The 18,689-nt window shown below is 37.1% G+C and overlaps 2 protein-coding genes across 2 annotated transcripts; both read left to right on the top strand.

Moving 5' to 3' along the window:
* Nucleotides 1-4,083: 4,083 nt before the first annotated feature.
* Nucleotides 4,084-6,047, top strand: LOC113074354 (microfibril-associated glycoprotein 4-like; the record flags this gene model as incomplete). The annotated part of the gene is made up of 4 exons (XM_026247177.1): nucleotides 4,084-4,209; nucleotides 4,310-4,522; nucleotides 4,599-4,695; nucleotides 6,004-6,047. Coding segments are annotated over exons 1-4 (360 nt in total), but the record flags the coding sequence as incomplete, so codon positions are not given.
* Nucleotides 6,048-7,002: 955 nt separating this feature from the next.
* LOC113074353 (microfibril-associated glycoprotein 4-like) lies at nucleotides 7,003-9,591 on the top strand. Its single transcript, XM_026247176.1, has 6 exons — nucleotides 7,003-7,228; nucleotides 7,334-7,398; nucleotides 7,504-7,716; nucleotides 7,797-7,893; nucleotides 8,586-8,753; nucleotides 9,111-9,591. Exons 2-6 carry the CDS (start codon nucleotides 7,393-7,395, stop codon nucleotides 9,362-9,364), a joined length of 738 nt encoding a protein of 245 aa, XP_026102961.1. The 5' UTR covers nucleotides 7,003-7,228; nucleotides 7,334-7,392; the 3' UTR covers nucleotides 9,365-9,591.
* Nucleotides 9,592-18,689: the final 9,098 nt, after the last annotated feature.

The raw sequence follows: 18,689 nt of genomic DNA, 5'->3' as shown, positions 1-18,689 counted from the left end.
GATTCTTGTAATCTTTGTGTGCCTAAAATCAAGACTCTTTAATAAAAAATAGTAATAATAATCAGAATCACTTGCGAGAAATGCCTGCAAAATGTATAGAGAACACAGGCTTGTTCTACTTAGAGAAAAGGCTGTAAATTAGTTCAGTGATTCAGGTCAAACAATTATTAAAGTACAACATAATAACTGTAACCTGATGATTTTTGGCCTTTGGCTTGCCAAACTAATTTTACAATTCAAAAGTCACAAGATCACAACTAAAGCAAACACTGACCACTATAATGGTGATGCACAAATTGTGATTTTGGCGATTCTGCTTGTTAACATCCTGTGTTCATCACTTATGATCAATCAGCACTTAATTAATCACATAATTATCTCATGAATATTGACACTGCTTCAGTGTTAATTTAACACTCTTTTAAAGCTGGACCATATATGCTCCGATCAGTGTTAATTTAACACTCTGGCTTTTACTGTGTATGAGCTGGACCATGGAGCAATAGAAGAGGGCATGAATCTTGCTTTTTTAGATCAGGTTGATGATCAGGTGCATGTGCGTCAACTTCATGGCAATGGTTTATCCTGGCTATAGTAGCCTCTTTCATTTGGATAACGCACCCTGACACACCACACACATTGTTCAAGAATGGTTTGAGGTTTGAACATAAAGAGTTCAAGGTTTCCTTTGTATACAACGTTTATTCATCATTGTATATAAGCTACATGTGAATATCTCAGAAGCCAAACACTCTGACATTGTTTTGATTTATAATTCAAAAGTATATAAATGGGTCTTTTAGACTAATACTGTAGCTCAGGGGTGCAAAACTCAATTCTGGAGGGCCGCAGCTCTGCAAAGTTTAGTTCAAACCCTGTGGAACACAACTGAAGTTGTCATTAGAATGTCAAATGCATTTTGCATTGATCTTTGTGTAACATATATAAGGTCATTAAGAACACTTTATCAAATGGATTATGCAGTTCATGTTGATTAGGGTGCGTAAAGTGCATCTCAATCAGCTTCATAGCCCATGAATCAATATATTATACGAATCCATTTGGGCACTGGGTGGAATTCAGGAACAGAAGCTCATTCTTGATCCTAGTCAGGGGCTAGAGCCATTTCTCTGCTGTGGCCTGGGGCTATAATCATCTCTTGACTCTGGTCAGGGGCTAGTACCACTCTCACACCTTGATTGACATCATCCTCAGCTCTGTCACTCCTTGCAGTGATGGCTTGTCAGTTTTGGTGGGGTTGGACTCTCCACCACTGATGGGTTCATGCTTAAGCTCCGCGCAGTGGGGGGACGGTGGTTTGGGCTCTGTCCTCCTGGTCCAGCAGAAGAAGGAGGTACTGAGGACAGGATAAGGGGTCAAAGGGTTCCATGGTGAAAATGGTAAAAAAAAAACATTGTACAAACCATGGAAAGCAAATGGAGAGGAACACACAATTAAACTTCTTTTCAGGGTTTTCTCTCTTGTACAATAACACATTAATACACTTTAGTTCAGTATTTACTCTCCTTATCAGTGTACAACTTTTTATAACTTTTTTTCAATGGATATTCACAAATATTTTAATTAAAATAAAAAATGTCTGCTTTTTCCTTGACATAATGGCAACAAACAGTAGAAAAACTGTTATTTACCTCCAGCACAAATCGCACCATGTATAAGATAACATTTACCGTAAAGTGTTCAAAACTTCTGCCACAGAGCTAAATGACTTTACATAATGCTGGAAAAGTGGTTTTGTGATGAACCATTTTTTAGTTTAGTAAAAATTTTCACAAAATTATCTTATTTTAAAAATTGATTATATAATTTAAACCAAAATGTATTGGCCATCAGACATCATTTTCATGGCCATCACCTCTACACAGTTCAGATCAGTTCACTTAATTTGTTTCACTTGAAGTCAGACAAGGAAATTGTGAAGGAAAGTCACATTTACTCTAGAAACACAACTCTAAAAATGAATTAATACTAAACTTATTCAACTTTTTATTGTAGGAGTCTTACAAAACAATATCAAGCTGAGTGATGAGTGTCTTAATGTTTATGAAACATTAGTATTTCAACATTGTGCAGTGCAATAGTGACAGATGGCACAGATGCTCTCACTGATAACCTTGCACACAAGCCTTTACAAGCCCTTTAGAATTTGCTCATTAGCAAAACGCTGGCTCCTTAGCACTGGCCCTGCACGAGCAACCCATCACTTAGCCTCCAGGAAGTCTTAGAGCTGTTAAATTAAAAATATAAAGTTCAATGTCATGGCTATGGAGTTGTGCTTGCTTGAGTTGGGTTCCTGACCCTTGACTTTTGAACTTAAGTTTTTCTTTGGCTCCTGTAACTGTGTTTTTTGGAAGTAAGTTTGGTACAGCAAAAGTTGTGAGAAGAAAAGCTGATGATTGTTTATTGATGATTTACTGATCTCACCCAGAACATTATCCACTTTAACTATTATCCAGAACTATTATCACTTTATAATAAGCCTACAATTTCAAGGCATGAAAGGCAGTGCAAAGGGGTCAACGTTTTGCCAATGAGCAAATTCTAAAGGGCCCTGCGCTGAGTTAAAGTTAATGAGATAAATGACTAATTAAATTATGATTGTACATTAATGATAATGACCTGCTGTTATTGAGAATTACAGATTGAGAATTACAGAGGATCATATGTTGTTGTTTTATTGGTTTAAATGGTGGGACCATCATGGAGATCAGTGTTTGCTTTAGTTGGGCTCTTGACCCTTGACTTCCTGTATGAGATGCCTTTCTGTAGCAATGCATGTATATCTTATTTTCAACAACAAATCGTTACAGAGGCATTTTTTTTAGTGGGACTCTTTTTACTTTAGTTCAGTAACAGCTGAGTTTCAGTTAACAATCCAAAGAAAGAAAGGACTTCATAATGTTCATAAACCACACCTTGAACACAATTATGGTGGCATCGTGTATTTAAAAATAAAATATACATATATATATATATATATAGTTGATTTCAGTTCAGTTCTTGCACTGTAAAACCGAACAGTGAAATTAATCAAATGAAATTAGTTAATTGCACTCAAATAATAATGAAAGTTCATTGGACTTAATTTAAATAAGTTTTGTTAACTCAAAAAATTGTTGTAGTGAGGTGAACTTAAAATGATTGTGTTTTCTAGTTCCCAGCATGCTTTGCATCAGAAAACAAGGAAAATAAATTTAGAAATTAAGTGCTATTTTGTGTGTTTTTACACAAGATTAACATAGAGGGACATAAGTTAATACATAAATGTTGTGTTATATTAGATTTTACAAAGGTTTATGTTATGTTGGATTTGTAGTGTTACCGTTGTGGTGAAGAGTAGAGCCTGTGGTTAGACTGAGGATGGACAGCAAAAGCCTAATTTTGAGTGTATTTCCCACATTATAGGAGTTGAAAAATAGATAAAATTATGAGTGAATTACTCCCTAATTATAAGTTCAGAAATATAATTATTTAAGATAACTCTGAGATAATTTAAGGCAACTGGAATTACATTTTTTAAGTTTATGTAAACTTAAAACATTTAAAAACATCACTTAAATGTTTTTGTGTAATCTGTTACAAAATATTTTTTGAGTTCTGTGAACTTATCAGGGTTTACAGTGTGTGTTTCTCTTTTCTTCAGTGATGTTGTCAACAGCAGGTGTTCACCACTAATGCACAGTCATCATTTAATTAGTAACCTAATTATCTTATTACATTTATCTCCTTGAGTACTTGGGATATGACTTGAAGACTTGTTTGTGACTTGAAAGTCCTACCTCTGCTAGAAGGCTACAGGCAGGTGAAATTTATCAGGGTTGGATATGAACTCTGCAGGGACACCGGCACTCCATGACCATGTTTGTCCATGCCTGCTTTAGTCCATTGTGTAAAAAAGTAGATAAGGACATTATAACTTGATCTGTGAACTTGATAAATACTTGAGGGTTTTGCAATATAAACATATATCTAATCTATGTGGTAATACAGAGGTGGAGCCTGATCTGACAGATATTTAATAGTGTTTGTGACCCACAGAACATCATCACAACACAATTATTATTATCTCCATTATTTACCTCACAAAATATTCAGACATATTTACAACGTTCAGATAACCATTCAGCAACATTTATTTTTACTTTCTTCAAAATTCTCCAACCAAAGGCAAGATAAGAGAAGATGGCAGTAAGTTCATGTTGATAACACTTGTAGAGTTTTTCCTTCTAGTGTCAGTGTGGTTTGATTATTATGAATGAGGATGATGATCATTCGCTTCTCTCTGTAGATGAAGGTGTTTGCTGTGGCTCTGCTCTCTGTTTTCATGGGGTTTATGGTGTCTGTTTCTGATGGATTAAATCCGGTCGACTGCTCTGACATCTATAAATCTGGACAAACCATCAGTGGGGTCTACTCCATCTATCCAGCAGGTGACGTTCCTGTCTGGGTTTACTGTGGGATGATCTCAGTTGGAAACAATAAAGACAAAGGAGGATGGACGGTATTAATGTGACTTTATATCCTTAAACACAGATCAGAAGATTATGAATAATATAGTCTATATAAATCCATCACAGGTGATTCAGAGGAGAATGGATGGCAGTGTGAACTTCTATCGGCCGTGGAATCAGTCCAAGAGAGGATTTGGGAATGTGCAAGGAGAATACTGGCTGGGTAATCGCTGTTTCGAGTTTGAACTGAAGACCATTAATATTTCGGGATGTGTGTGTGTGTGTGTGTATATATATATTAGTGGTGGGCTTATATTATTTTTTTTAATCTAGATTAACTCACTATAATCTTGGAATTAATCTTGATTAATCTATTTTAAAATGGGTCATTTTAATTCTGCCGAAGGCATTCATAATATATGTTCTACCCAAATAAAATAATGACTAAAAGTAAAGTTAAGTCTTTGAGAACGGGTTTCTCAAGCCAGCTGGTGCATTTGACCAGGGGCTCATGTCCTGTTTCCAAAATGCATCACAAACTGCTTGGGAAAGCTGTAAACGAATTCCACATTGCACAAGGTGCAAACAACCTTACACTTGTTTCACACATACTCCGTCTGCAGTGCGTATGCGTTTCGTATCTTTTTACGCGCCCATGTTAATGTATTCCAGCGTTCACGCGGTTGCGGTCCGTCAGTGTGTTCCAGGAGCATTGCGTCTGCAGGAGTGCAGCAATCGCTCACGTACTGAGTAGCGGACTGCAAATGCGTCCAGTGTGAAAGCACAATGAGTATTAGTATGAGACTGAATGCGCACTGCAGACGGATTATGTGTGAAAGAGGCATGCGTCTTGTCTAGGTTCCCAATGGGTAGCGTCTTAAAAAAAAAAAAAAAAGTCCCAGAAGCAAACCCGGCTCCCAACCCAACTTCAAGAATAGATTAACGGCAATATTTTTTTTATCGCCCAATAAGTCTCCCATTAACGCAGCATGTTAATGCCGATAACGGCCCACCACTAATATATATATATATATATATATATATATATATATATATATATATATATATATATATATATATATATATATATAATTCATTCAATGTGTTCTTCGTGTGTGTGTTTGTGTGGATGTTCATGTCCAGTGTTTGGTTGAACGTGTTCTTCATGTGTGTGTTTGTGTGGATGTTCATGTCCAGTGTTTGGTTGAACGTGTTCTTCATGTGTGTGTGTGTGTGGATGTTCATGTCCAGTGTTTGGTTGAAGGTGTTCTTCATGTGTGTGTTTGTGTGTGTGTTCATGTCCAGTGTTTGGTTGAAGGTTTTCTTCATGTGTGTGTTTGTGTGGATGTTCATGTCCAGTGTTTGGTTGAACGTGTTCTTCATGTGTGTGTGTGTGGATGTTCATGTCCAGTGTTTGGTTGAACGTGTTCTTCATGTGTCTTCATTCACAATTCCAATGTTTTTTCTCACATTTTTGACATTAATAAAAGTTGCAATTACATTTGTTTTGTTTTTTCTTCTTTTTATTCAGTGGTGGAAGAACTACAAAAGACTTCAGCCACAGCTTTAGATGAAATCAACTGAAGATTTAAACAATTCAACAAACAGCTTTACCAACTTCACTCATTACTAACCAGACTGACTTTATTTCTGTCAGATCAGAGATCAAAAGATATTATTGAGAATTACAGAGATGTAGATGATGATGTTTTACAGTTTCGTTTGAGGTTACCATAGTGGAGATCAGTGTTTGTTTTAGTTGCAAAGTCATACACTGATAATGAGAGTAAATACTGAACTGAACTGTATTAATGTGTGTTAGCACAAGAGAGATCTGTTAATGTAGTTTTGTTGTTCACCATTGTGCTGGAAAGTAGAGCCTGTGCTTCAGTCAATGATGAGCCACAAATTCTGATCTTTTGCTGCTTTATATAAAGACAGTAAATGTGGAGTCGCTGATACAGTGGTGATCTCTGTGTTAAGTACTTCAGCACATACATGTGTGCTATAGGTGACAATGAACTGCAGTGATTTGAGTTAAAGTCATGCTTTTAGTTACTTTACTACACATTAAGAGTTTGCAGTTTTATATTAAGAAATATTCCTTCTCAGTGGACTCAAATGAAAGAAGTTCATAGTACTAACATCGTAGGAATGCTAGCTTTTAAACTCAAACTGTTTGAAGCAGTGGGAGAGGAGTTAATTTTAATGTTAGAATTATGGTAAAAATAAAACTAAAAGTTATAAATTAATGTTTGAGAGCTATAAATTAACAGTACTTTACTGGCACCCATGCTGCCAGTAAATTACTGTTATTTAAAGGCACAGATTTTACAGTGCAAAATTAATTATTAGATTTTTAATAATTTATTTTATGGTATTCAAAGATTTTATAAAAGTAGCATAGTTATTTATTATGGTGGTATTTTTAAAAGTTGTTCTTAGAGTGTACTGCTAACCATGTAACATGACAAGCTAGTGTTTCATAATTGTGCAGCACAAGAGTGACTCAAATGACAGATGTTCTTACTGATAAAAGTTCAGCTGAAGATGCAAGTGATTCATCAATTTTATACTGTTTCTTCAATATCCTGTCAAAAAAGAATACAAAAGCCAGTAAATAAATAAATAATAAAGGAAGCAGGCATCAAGTATTGCCAAGAATTTCTGAATTAATTTCTTCTTTAATTCAAAGGAGGAGCCTGGGAAACTGACAAATATAAAGAGTGTTTGTGTAAGACTGAAGAACACAAACGGTGAGTTACTAGTTTATTATTAATTTACCTCACATAAAAAACAAAAACAAAACAAAAATAGCCACAAACTACAATAATCTGATATTTATGTTTGCTTTCTTCAAGATTTAAAGAGAAAATACTAGCAAATCTCTTCAGTGATCTACTGAAAAAAGATTGAGAAGATGGCAGTAAGTTCAATCACAATTATAACAACTCTTTTTACTTTTATTCCAAATGTCAGTGTGGTTTGATTATTATGAATGAGGATGATGATCAGTCGTGTCTCTCTGTAGATGAAGGTGTTTGCTGTGGCTCTGCTCTCTGTTTTAATGGGGTTTATGGTGTCCATTTCTGATGGATTCCAACCAGTCGACTGTTCTGAACTTTATAAATCAGGAGAAACAGTTAGTGGGATCTACTCCATCTATCCAGCAGGTGACATTCCTGTCTGGGTTTACTGTGAGATGATCTCAGGTGGGAAAGATGAAGACAACGGAGGATGGACGGTACGAATGTGACTTTATATCATTAAACACACATCAGAACATTCATTATGAATCATATCTTCTACATAAACCAATCACAGGTGATTCAGAGGAGAATGGACGGCAGTGTAAATTTCTATCGGGCATGGAATCAGTACAAGAGAGGATTTGGGAATGTGCAGGGAGAATACTGGCTGGGTAAGATCTCACAGTGTGTGTGTTTGGTAGAACTTGTTTTTCATGTGTGTGTGTGTGTGCACAGCAAAATCCCCAGTGTCAATTCAACACTCTGAGTGTGGACTCATATAAACACTGAAGCAGAGTTAAAAGTAACACTGAAGCAGAGTTGAAGTTAATGAGATAATTAAGAAGTTAATTGAGTTGTGATTGACCATTATTGAAAACACCTGACCAAGGAGAATCACCAAACGAGAAAATCACAATTTGTGTGTCACCATTATAGTGATCAGTGTTTGCTTTAGTTGGGATCTTGACCCTTCAGTTATTAACTTTAGATTTTGTGTGGATGTGGTAACTGAGTTATAACATACAGACAGACCACAACAAAGGAAATATCATAACTCAATTAACTTCTTATCTCATTAACTTCAACTCTGCTTCAGTGTTACTTTTAACACTGCTTCAGTGTTTATATGAGTCCACACTCAGAGTGTTAAATGAACACTGGGGATTTTGCTGTGTGGATGTTCCTGGCCAGTTCTTCATGTGTGTGTGGATGTTCATGGCCAGTTCTTCGTGTGTGTGTGTGGATGTTCATGTCCAGTGATTGGTTGAACGTGTTCTTCGTGTGTGTGTGTGTGTGTGTGTTTGTGTGGATGTTCATGTCCAGTGTTTGGTTGAACGTGTTCTTCATGTGTGTGTATGATCAGGGCTGGAGAACATGTACCAGCTGACACGCAACAGGAACTACACGCTGAGAGTGGATCTAGAGGACTTTAAAGCAAATAAAGTTTTCGCTCTGTACTCCTCTTTCTCTGTGGGTCCTGAAGCTGCTGGATATAAACTGCATGTTTCAGGATTCAAGAATGGAGGAGCAGGTAGGACACTTTCATTTAAGTGTGGGGTGTAATGCATTACGAATAACTAATTATTGTAATTTAATTACCTTGAAAAAAAAAGTGATCACTCTTAAAGGGATAGTTCGCCCAAAAATGAAAATTCTGTGAGAATAAACTAGCTGTAAATATGTATGTAAATATTGTGTAATATCCTGGTTAACTTCTGTTAGCTTTAGGTAATTAATTAATTAATTAAATGTTGATAAATGTAAATGACTGGACCTAACTGACAATATAAGCAACAGAGTATGCACAGGAAGCAATGTAAATTTTTATACAAATGAAAATTCATTTCATTTGAGATATTGTCTTAAATGATGCTCTTCCTCTTTGCAGGCGACTCTTTATCTTTTCATAATGGACAGAAGTTCACCACCTTAGACAAAGACCAAGATGTCCGTGCAGGTAACTGTGCCAAACTTCGTCTCGGGGCATTTTGGTACAAAGACTGTCTGGAGACAAACCCTAACGGTGTGTACATACGGGGTGAAGATGGCACTCATTTCGCTATTGGAAATGTTTGGTTAAAATGGAAGAAAAACAATGTCGGTATGAAATTCATCTGCATGAAGATCAGACGTGTGTCATAGAAACATCACTGTGCTTCTCAGAAATGAACAACAGAACAATCATATTAATGATTAAGGAATTCATCTTCTCTATTAAATGTGTAACTGTAGTAAATCATGTAGGAATATCACTCTCATAAACACAAAGCACTGTTAATAAATTGTTCTTTGTTCTGGGTCACTTCTTTTAATGTACAACTGCAATTAATCAACAACTTATACATTTGTAATAAACTCCTGCATTGAAAGCATGTCTGATGCTTTTCAAACTCCTGCATTGATCTGCATGTCTGAACTAGGGCTGTGTCCAAAATTGCATGTTCCCTTGAGTATGCACTTATTTTGATAAGTATTTTGAATAAGTAATAACATGACAACTGGAAAAAAAAGTATGTTCTGTACCTAAGGGATAATCAATGGCTAGCCGTGCATTAAAGGATCTTAATGCATGACTTCGAGGCAAGGAACCACCCGATGCTAAGCATCCCACTTCAGCAACAGAAGGCATTATTGAGTATATCAATAAAAAATGCTTTTAACAAGGTTAAGTTATATTCGTGCAAAACACTGAATATACACTGTAATAAATTATTCACTTTATTTACTCAATAAAACTGTTTCAAATTTTACATCCAATATTATTAATTAAATTTAACACATTAGAATAAATTAGAAATAATCAAATTAGTTTACAAGCAACCATTCAAAATGAGTAGAATAACATAAAAAGTTAAATTTACACAAAAATATTGATTTAAATGAAAACAAAAAAATTGGATATATAAGGGCCCAAAGGGTTTGTCTACCCCTGCCTAATGGGTAAGTCAGGCTCTACTACAACATAGCATAGTGTTCCTGTAGCTCAAGTGGTAGAGCATTGCATTAAAAAGTGCAATGTTGGAGCTTCTCATCCCAGGGAACACAGGGAGAAAATTGTTATCCTGAATGTGATGTTTGTCGCTTGATGCATAAAATGCATAAAAGCGTTTGCTTAATGCATTAATTTAATTTTAATTTAACATGTATATGAATAAGTATATAAAACAATCAAAGTAGTCATGGATATTTTCATAATCCATTTAGATCCTAGGTTATCCTAATAAGACTTTTGTAAGTCAGTTTTGACAGTTTAATCTCTATTTTCATGATCAAATAATATGCACTATATATGCACATAAACTCTGTTCTCTACTGTATGTAAGGAAGTTCAGACTTATATTTACATGCATGCAAAATGAGGTTTACAAGACAAACTTTTCAATGTTACACACACAAGGGAAGAAAATGCTTAACACAAGTGTTGCATCTGTTGAAGGAAAACATTTCTCTTACACTTCAAGCACTTATATTTAATACCTCACTAGTGTGTTGGGTATATGTGCTGCATGTACAAATCTATGTATTTGAAGATTAATTTAATCTAGATTTAGATCTTCTGTATTGATATTTAAATGCATCACATTATTTGATCAAACAGTTATGTGGACTGCAATAGACTTCCATTCAAAAATAATAATAACAAGAAGAAGAAGGACAACATAGTTGAAAAGTAGCAATTCGGGCCAATGCACTGCAGCAAAGCAAACAGCTTGTGACTTCAGGTTTAACTTGCATTTTATTTGCCTCCAAAATATGGGTTTCTGTAATGTAAATTTCTTCTTTAATCCGATGAGGAACCTGAGAATCTGATAGATATAAAGAGTGTTTGTGTCAGACTGAAGAACACAAATGGTGGGACCTGCTTTATTCTTCATTTAAACAACAACACATTCAGACATTTATACGACTTTCAGAAAATATATATTTTTTTGTCTAGATAAATCAGATCTCTATTGTGATCTACTTAGGAGAGATTGAGAAGATGGCAGTAAGTTCATCACTGACTCTACATTCCTAGAAATGTTTTCTGTTTAATTTTAGTGTGATGTTCATCTCTTTCATCACTTTCCACTCGAAGTGCACACACAGAGCAGTGAACAGACAGCAGTCCTCACAATCCACTTAGTCACAAATTATTTTATTTTAAATTATAATCAAGACATTTAAATCAAGATCACAAAGTCATCAAAAGCATAAATTACCTACTAGATCATGATTTGCATCAACATTACAATTTTTTTTTGCTATAAAACAATAATGAAATTGCTTAGAACTAAATTTATAGAAACTGCTTAAAGGCTCAAGAGCCCAACTGTAGCAAATACTCACCACAATTATGGTGGCACAGTTTTTTTTTTCTTCAGTTGATTTCATCCAAGGCTGTGCTTAAAGTCAGTTGTAGTTCTTGTGTGTCTCTTTTCTTCAGTGATGTTGATTGTTAACAGCAGGCGTTAATCATTAATGCACAATCTTCATTTAATTAGTCACTTAATTATCTCATTAACTTTAACCCTTTGAGGACTTGGGATTTGACTCAAGACTAGTTTGTGACTTGGAAGGAATGACTTGTTTTCTCTGATGAAATCGGCTGCTGAGTTCATGGGTGGAGCAAAAATATGGCAGGACTTTTGCTCTTTGGCCCCTGGATTACCCACCTCTGGTGAGACCACTAGTGGACACCTACACAGCAAAATCCCCAGTGTTAATTTAACACTCTTGAGTGTGGACTCATATAAACACTAAAGCAGTGTTAAAGTAACACTGAAGCGGAGTTGAAGTTAATGAGATAATTAAGAAGTTAATTGAGTTATGATTGACCATTATTGAAGACACCTGATGTTAACAAGCAGAATCACCAAACGAGAAAATCACAATTTGTGTGTCACCATTATAGTGGTCAGTGTTTGCTTTAGTTGGGATCTTGACCCTTCGGTTATTAACTTTAGATTTTATGTGGCTGTGGTGACTGAATTATATCATACAGACAGACAGACCACAGCAAAGGCAATCATGTGTGCCATTGATTGTGGTTTGAGCTATTTGTTATAGAGTTACCTGAATGCCTGAGTTTAAGTTTCTTTACTACATACATAAATTAAGTGAAAAAGAAAAGTAAGCAACCCAGCATTTCTGACATAGTATGACATGGTTTTAATAGTTAGTTCTACGTAAAAAAAAAAAAAAAAAAGAAGTCTTTTGTTTAGACACACAGACATCAGGAATCAGCGTGAGCATCACAACAACGGTGACCATCAAAAAAAGCATGTTGTAGCCAATAAAAACTCATCCATGGCTCCCATCATGCATTGCGGCATGAATAAATTATGAGCTGAACTGTCTTTTTAACTTTTTATTCTAACTATATTTTATTTTTGCTGTTTTTATGTTCATTTTTTGTATCTAGTTTTGTGATGTTCAGAGTTTATCTGTTTATCTGAATATGTTGTTTGTCACCGTTGTTGAGATTCATACACTGATTCTTGTTATCTGTGTGTGCCTAAAATTAAACTTCTTTAATAAAAAAAAAAATCAGAATCACTTGCAAGAGATACCTACAAAATGTACAGAAAATACAGATTTTTTCATTGTGGAATCAAAGCTGTGACAATCAGTAATGGAAATTTTACTTTGAGAAAAGACTGCAAATGAGTTCAGTGATTCATGTCAAACAACGATCACATTAAAACATAATCATCAACACGCGATGATTTTTGCTCTTGGTTTGACAAACAAACTTTAAAAGTAAAAAGTTACAAGCCAAGATCCCAACTAAAGCAAACACTGAACACTATAATGGTGACACACAAATTGTGATTTTCTCGTTTGTGATTCTGCTTGTTAACAGCAGGTGTCTTCAATAATGCTCAATCATAACTCAATTAACTTCTTAATTATCTCATTAACTTCAACTCTGCTTCAGTGTTACTTTTAACACTGCTTTTATATGAGTCCACACTCAGAGTGTTAAATTAACACTGCAGAGTGTTAAATTAACACTGGGGATTTTGCTGTGCAGGGAAACACAGACCAGACACCATGATAGTACCCCCTCCTCTAAGGAGCAGCTACCAGATGCTCCATCGAGCACAAAACAAACCAAGGAACACAGAGACCAGGAGGGAGGTGGACTGGTGGATGATAAGGGGGAGGGATGGAGGGACGGAGGGATGGAGGGCCAGGTTCATAGAGGGAAACAGAGACAGGAAGTTAAAAAACAAAACAAAACAACAACCACTAGGAGACCAGGAGGGAGGTGGACCGGCAGAGGAAAAAAAGTTCAGGGACCCAGGGCTGAGCCGACAGGGCAGGAATCCAGGGTGAAGCAGGTGGAACTGGATCCGCACGGTCGAGACCGAAGCCCACCAGGGTGGTGCAGAAGACCACCACAGCCGTGCGGTCGAGACAGAAGCCAACCAGGGCGGCGCAGAAGACCACCACAGCCGTGCGGTCGAGACAGAAGCCCACCAGGGCAGCGTAGAAGACCACCACAGTGGGATCGATGGCACAGGAGAGCAAGTCTGGTTAGGTAAGCCTGAAATAGAGAACATGAACAGATTAAGGGTGGACTCCTTGGCCCTGAGGAGATGGTGGATGATCTCCATGGCCATGACAGGCCAGGCGGTGAGCTCCTGGATGGCATCCATTGGCCACGACAGGATAAGTGAAGCACTCAGGGAGTTGGGCGGAGACTTGACAAGGCTCTGGAAGTTCTGCAGAGACGTGGAGAGGCTCTGGTAGTTCAGCAGAGACGTGAAGAGACTCTAGTAGATCCGTGGTGATTTGACTGGGTTCAGGAAGATCAACTGAGACTTGACTTCATTCAGGAGGATCATTGGGGACTTGCCCTTGCTCATGAAGATCAACGGTGACTTGACTTTGCTCATGAAGATCAATGGTGACTTGCCTTTGCTCATAAAGAGATCAATGGTGACTTGCCTTTGCTCATGAAGATCAACAGTGACTTGCCTTTGCTCATGAAGATCAATGGTGACTTGCCTTTGCTCATGAAGATCAACAGTGACTTGCCTTTGCTCATGAAGATCGTCGGTGACTTGACTTTGCCCATGAAGAACACTGGTGACTTGACTTTGCCCATGAAGATCAACGGTGACTTGACTTGATTCCTGAGGTCTAACTGTGGTAGTGCTTAACTCATGAGTGTTCATGGTGACTTGACCTGACTCTGGAGGGTCAACGGGAACCTGACTCAGCTCTGGAGGGACCACAAGGACCTGACTCGACTCTGGAGGGACCTTGGGGACCTGACTCGACCCTGGAGGGACCACAGGGACCTGACTTGACTCTAGAGGGTCACCTGTGGCTGTCATCTTTTGCAGAGGCGCTGGGTCGGCGGCAGTCTTGTGCAATGGCTTTGGGCTGGTGACCATCTTGTGCAGTGGTGCTGGGCTGGCGACCACCTTGTGCTGTGGCGCTGGGCTGGCGGCCATATTGTGCTGTGGCGCTGGGCTGGCGGCCATATTGTGCTCACTCCCCTTTTGACAGAGGGTGGTTAGGTTTTGGAACCTTGCCCTCTGCTCCTACATACTGGCTGGGGAACAGATATGAAGTCCCACACCGCTGGATCTGGACATGATGGAGTCCTTCTGTAATGATTGATCACAGGAAACGAGTGATCTAATTGCATTGCGTTTAATGGGGTAATCCAAAAACAAAAACAGGCAAGAGGTCAATAACAAGAAGAGCAGTCGGGAAACAAGAAACTAGAAAACACAAGTGAATGCGAGAAAACCGAGTGATGGAAAATAAGGATTCCCTGAAAACAGAATGAGAAAGACTGGTATATATAGACAGGATAATGAAGGAAGTGGAGACAGCTGAGTGCAATAACAGGTGTGCAATTAACAGTGATGACGGGAAAAAGCAATGTGGGAAATTTAATGCCTGCGGTGGGGTGATTATGGGGAAGTGAGACTTCTAGTGGACACCCAGGGAAACACAGACCAGACACCGTGACACTGAGTTTCAGCTTTGCATTCCTTGTGTCAAGCCACTCTTGAACAACAGACAGCGTCAGAAGCGTCTCGCTTCAAAAAGGACTGGACTGCTGCTGAGTGGTCCAAAGTTATGTTCTCTGATGAAAGTAAATTTTGCATTTCCTTTGGAAATCAGGGTCCCAGAGTCTGGAGGAACTGAGGAGAGGCACACAATCCACGTTTCTTGAGGTCCAGTGTAAAGTTTCCACAGTCAGTGATGGTTTGGGGTGCCATGTCATCTGCTGGTGTTGGTCCACTGTGTTTTCTGAGGTCAAAAGTCAACACAGCCGTATACCCGGATGTTTTAGAGCACTTCATGCTTCCTGCTGCTGACCAACTATGGAGATGCAGATTTCATTTCCCAACAGGACTCTCACCTGCACACAGTGCCAAAGCTACCAGTACCTGGTTTAAGGATCATGGTATCCCTGTTCTTAATTGGCCAGCAAACTCACCTGACCTTAACCCCATAGAAAATCTATGGGGTATTGTGAAGAGGAAGATGAGATAGCTATGACAGACCCAAGAATACAGAAGAGCTGAAGGCCACTATCAGAGTAACCTGGTCTCTCATAACACCTGAGCAGTGCCACAGACTGATCAACTCCATGCCACGCTGCATTGCTGCAGTAATTCAGACAAAAGAGCCACAACTAAGTACTGAGTGCTGTACATGCTCATACTTTTAATGTTCAGTTGGCCAAGATTTCTAAAAATCCTTTCTTTGTATTGCTCTTAAGTTATATTCTAATTTTCTGAGATACTGAATTTGGGATTTTCATTAGCTTTCAGTTATAATCATCAAAATTAAAATAAATAAACATTTGAAATATATCAGTCTGTGTGTAATGAATGAATATAAAATACAAGTTTCACTTTTTGAATTAAATCAACTTTTTGATGATATTTCAATTATATGACCAGCACCTGTATATGGTAAATTAACAACATTCAAAGTTGACACTCAGCGGCTGTGTGTCAAATCACACCCTACACCCTCATTCACTATTCCCTACATGAGTTTACTAATATATTCCACCTGAAAGAAAGAATGAAAATTAATGAGTGTATTCAGACACTGATCAACAGCTGCTGTTAATGAGCAGAATCACTGAAGAAAAGAGAAACAAGACACACACAAGAACTACAGGTCCCCCAGCCGACATTTCAACGTTTAAACAATGTCAAGTACCAGGGTGGAATCAACGTTGAATAACCTTTCAATTGTGCAAAGTTATTTTAAAATGATTATTATTGAATTATTATTAATTATTAAGTATTATAGCACTACCAATTGGATAAGCCCTGATTTTTTCCATGTGCCATAACCAAATTTAGATTCACAACATGCATTTCACAAATGCAAAACACCAATCACACATATTCAAATATGCACACAAAGTTTTGACTATTTTAAATGAACAAATAACAAGTGTTGAAAGTGCATTTACAAACCATCTCTTTGGATTTGTGTGTGTTTATTTTGAAACTTTCCTGCCAGGTGTTGTTTTTGTTGTTTTTTCATCATACTCTTTAGCCAATCAGATTTGAGCCTCTCAGTTGACTAATCATAACATGCTGAGCATGTGCCAACCTGGTGTGTTAAACATCAGTTCCATTTCTGTTTTTCTTGCATTTCCTATGATTTAAACACTCAAATAAAACTTCTAGATATATAACAACTGTTATTGTGGTAAGGCCTGAAACAGGAATAGGAGGGTCATGGTCTTTTCTGCAACTATTTGTACATTATCAGCCTCTGAATTCGGTAATAAAAAAGTATCTGCTGCATAAAAAAATGTAATGTGTGCATGCCATCACTTCATCATCTTGATCTGCGGTCTAGCGCTGATGTTGTAACATCCAGGTAGGCACACGCTTCAAAAGCCCACAGTGCATCATGGTTGTTCATTCCTGAACAACGTGTACAATGTGTCAGTGTGTCATCTTACAAAAGAGGCCACTGTCATCAGGATAAACCCTTGCCATGAAGGGCTGTACATGTTCTACATTCACTTCATCAAAAAAATCCCAAAATTCATTATGAAAACTGGTGAGCAACTCACTATGTTGATGTAAAGAACAGATTGTGCGAGCCAGCAAAATACACATCATGACACACAATAATTATTTCATTATATTTCAGCATAAACATACATCACTAGACAAATAGTGAACATAATCTAGCTAATATCTGTAATTACTGCATTGCTAGAATGTTACAATGATATTTAACAATAAAAGAATTTATCATTAATATACTTTAAAAAGCATTAATAATTCATTATATGTATATAGCACTTTTCTAGGCACTCAAAGCGCTTTACATAGACAGGGCAGATAACTGTCTTTGTAGACCACAAAATAGCAATTGCCACACAGCAAAATCCCCAGTGTTAATTTAACACTCTGAGTGTGGATTATATAAACACTGAAGCAGTGTTAAAAGCAACACTGAAGCAGAGTTGAAGTTAATGAGATAATTAAGAAGTTAATTGAGTTATGATTGTCCATTATTGAAGACACCTGATGTTAACAAGCAGAATCACCAAACGAGAAAAATCACAATTTGTGCGTCACCATCATAGTGGTCAGTGTTTGCTTTAGTTGGGATCTTGACCCTTCAGTTATTAACTTTAGATTTTGTGGGGTTGTGGTGATTGAGTTACACCATACAGACAGACCACAGCAAAGGCAATCTTATGGTATTGATTGTGGTTTGGACTTATTGTCATGGATTGACCTGAATGCCTGAGTTCAGGTTTCTTTACTGTGTACATAAATAAGATGGACAAACAAGTGATCCAGCATTTTTGCCATAATATGACATGTTTTTAAAACTTAGTTCTACATAAAGAAAGAGTTCTTTAGTTTAGACACACAGACATCAAGAATCAGCGTGAGCATCACAACAATGGTGACCATCAAAAAAGCATGTTGTAGCCAATAAAAACTCATCCATGGCTCCCATCATGCATTGCGGCATGAATAAATTATGAGCTGATCTGTCTTTTTAAACCTTTATTCTAACTATATTTTATTTTTGCTGTTTTTATGTGAATTTTTAGTATCTAGTTTTGTGATGTTCAGAGTAGATCTGTTTATCTGGATATGCTGTTTGTCACCGTTTTTGGGATTCATATGCTGATTCTTGTTATCTGTGTGTGCCTAAAATTAAAATTCTTTAATAAAAAAAAAAAAAATCTGAATCACAAGAGATGCCTCCAAAATGTATAGAAAATACAGACTCTTTCGTTGTGTAATCAAAGCTGTTACAATCAATAATGATCCATAAGAAGAGAAGAGACTGTAAAAGAGTTCAGTGATTAAGGTCAAGCAACAATTACATTAAAACATAATCATCAACACCCAGTGATTTTTGCTCTTGGCTTGACACAAGAACTTTTAATTTAAAAAGTCACAAGCCAAGATCCCAACTAAAGCAAACACTGACCACTATAATGGTGACACAC

This window comes from Carassius auratus, unplaced genomic scaffold, assembly GCF_003368295.1.
Source record: "Carassius auratus strain Wakin unplaced genomic scaffold, ASM336829v1 scaf_tig00014309, whole genome shotgun sequence".
NCBI classification, from domain to species: domain Eukaryota; kingdom Metazoa; phylum Chordata; class Actinopteri; order Cypriniformes; family Cyprinidae; genus Carassius; species Carassius auratus.
Note: the sequence above shows the minus strand (reverse complement) of the source record. Positions and strands in the feature narration are given on the sequence as shown.